The sequence below is a fragment of the Puntigrus tetrazona genome, chromosome 14 (assembly GCF_018831695.1).
Source record: "Puntigrus tetrazona isolate hp1 chromosome 14, ASM1883169v1, whole genome shotgun sequence".
NCBI classification, from domain to species: Eukaryota; Metazoa; Chordata; class Actinopteri; order Cypriniformes; family Cyprinidae; genus Puntigrus; species Puntigrus tetrazona.
In genome coordinates this window covers 11,126,181-11,127,662 of record NC_056712.1, presented here as the reverse complement: position 1 = coordinate 11,127,662, position 1,482 = coordinate 11,126,181, and the positions used below count along the sequence as shown (strand labels likewise).

General features: G+C 41.7%; 1 protein-coding gene across 1 annotated transcript in view; it reads left to right on the top strand.

Moving 5' to 3' along the window:
* Positions 1-1,194, top strand: part of LOC122357507 (glucosylceramide transporter ABCA12-like) — a 6,095-nt gene extending 4,901 nt beyond the window's left edge. The window contains exons 4-5 of the mRNA XM_043256914.1: positions 33-148; positions 1,020-1,194. Coding sequence (XP_043112849.1) covers positions 33-148; positions 1,020-1,194 — 291 coding nt within the window. The remainder of the gene's footprint in view (positions 1-32; positions 149-1,019) is intronic.
* The last annotated feature ends 288 nt before the right edge of the window (positions 1,195-1,482 follow it).

The window sequence follows — 1,482 nt, the reverse complement described above, 5'->3', positions numbered from 1 at the left end:
ATAATTATGAGGTCTTTTCTATGTCATTGCAGGCTCTTTACATGGTACCAGTGATTCTCTCGGTGGCAATGATAGCAGCGTTCCAGCTCCCAGCATTCACAGAGAGGCAGAACCTCGGCGCGGTCACACTTCTGCTGGTGCTATTTGGGTCAGCATACATTAGAGTCCCTTTACCACCAGAGATTTTCCTGTCACAAGACAGACGTCTCATTAGAACATCTCAAAGCTGACAGGTCCTCAAGGCACTAGAGCTTCATGAATGTATTATTCAGCAAATGTTACACGTCGCAGCATTGGCAAAAGAAGAAGTTTTAGTTAATGCTTTCAGGTAAACACCGGGCTCTCTGCTAGAAAGAGGAGAGCTGCTCAAAGCTTTCCTGCAAGGCCTGGGCTCTGAAGAAGCGATTTCACACACTCCGTCACCCAGTTAATTGCATTGTGGAGAGCAGTGAGGCCACTCACAGTCAGTCTTTAGGCGTCAGAGCTCCAGGCTGCTTGGGAGGCCCTTCATTGTGTGAAGTCAGCAGTCTGGCCTGCATTCATCCGCCTGTGAGCTCACCGGCTCTCAGTCCATAAATAACCACACATCACAGCGATCCCACCACTTTCCCTTCAACCTGCTTAATTGCTTTTGTTTAGCTGCGCGGTGTGGACTTTCCAACACTAACAATACACGCACACAGGCCAGGGAACGTGCACATATACACACATGCGGTACCCCCTCGGTTTAAACACATCCTCTTCCTTGACCCCGCCACCCCAATCACCAAGAGTAATGAATAAAAAAGCAGATCATTCTGTGGAGCTGAAGAGGAGAGAGGATGCTTCACGAAGAGGAAATAGATGAACTCATTTATCTTCTGGCCTCTTAGTTTGACTGTGGAATATATTCTCGCTTTCTTTGCTAAACTCAAAGCAGAAGTCTTACTATGGCTCTTTTGTCTTCTTCTATGTTGTAATTCTTCTCTTTAGATGTGTAGCTTGCCACTTACCACATTGATTTCATGGTTTCTTTTCAGCTTTTCCACCTTCCCTTGGATGTATCTTCTGTCTGCGATATTCAAGGATACAGAGATGGCCTTTATCGGTTATGTTTGCATCAATCTTTTCATCAGTGTCAATACCATTATCTCCACTTCCATTATTTACTTCCTGGGTCAGCTCAACCAGAATGACCAGGTAAGAGAAGAGTAATTAAAACAAACAAAAAAAGTAGTATATCTTATTGTGCCCTAACTGGTAAAGTTAGGGATAGGTTTGGTGGTATGGGTTTAAGGTTGGGTTAAGTATAATTATAAATATAGTACAATAAATACAGACATTAATTACAGATGTAACTACATATAGGTATTTTTTAAAATATAGTAGTATGCAAAAACATATATGTACATAATAAGTTGCTTGTACCAAATAATTCATTTAAATGTAAGTATATAGTAATTAAGACCACCTAATATAAAGCCAGACAGGGTTTTTTTTTTT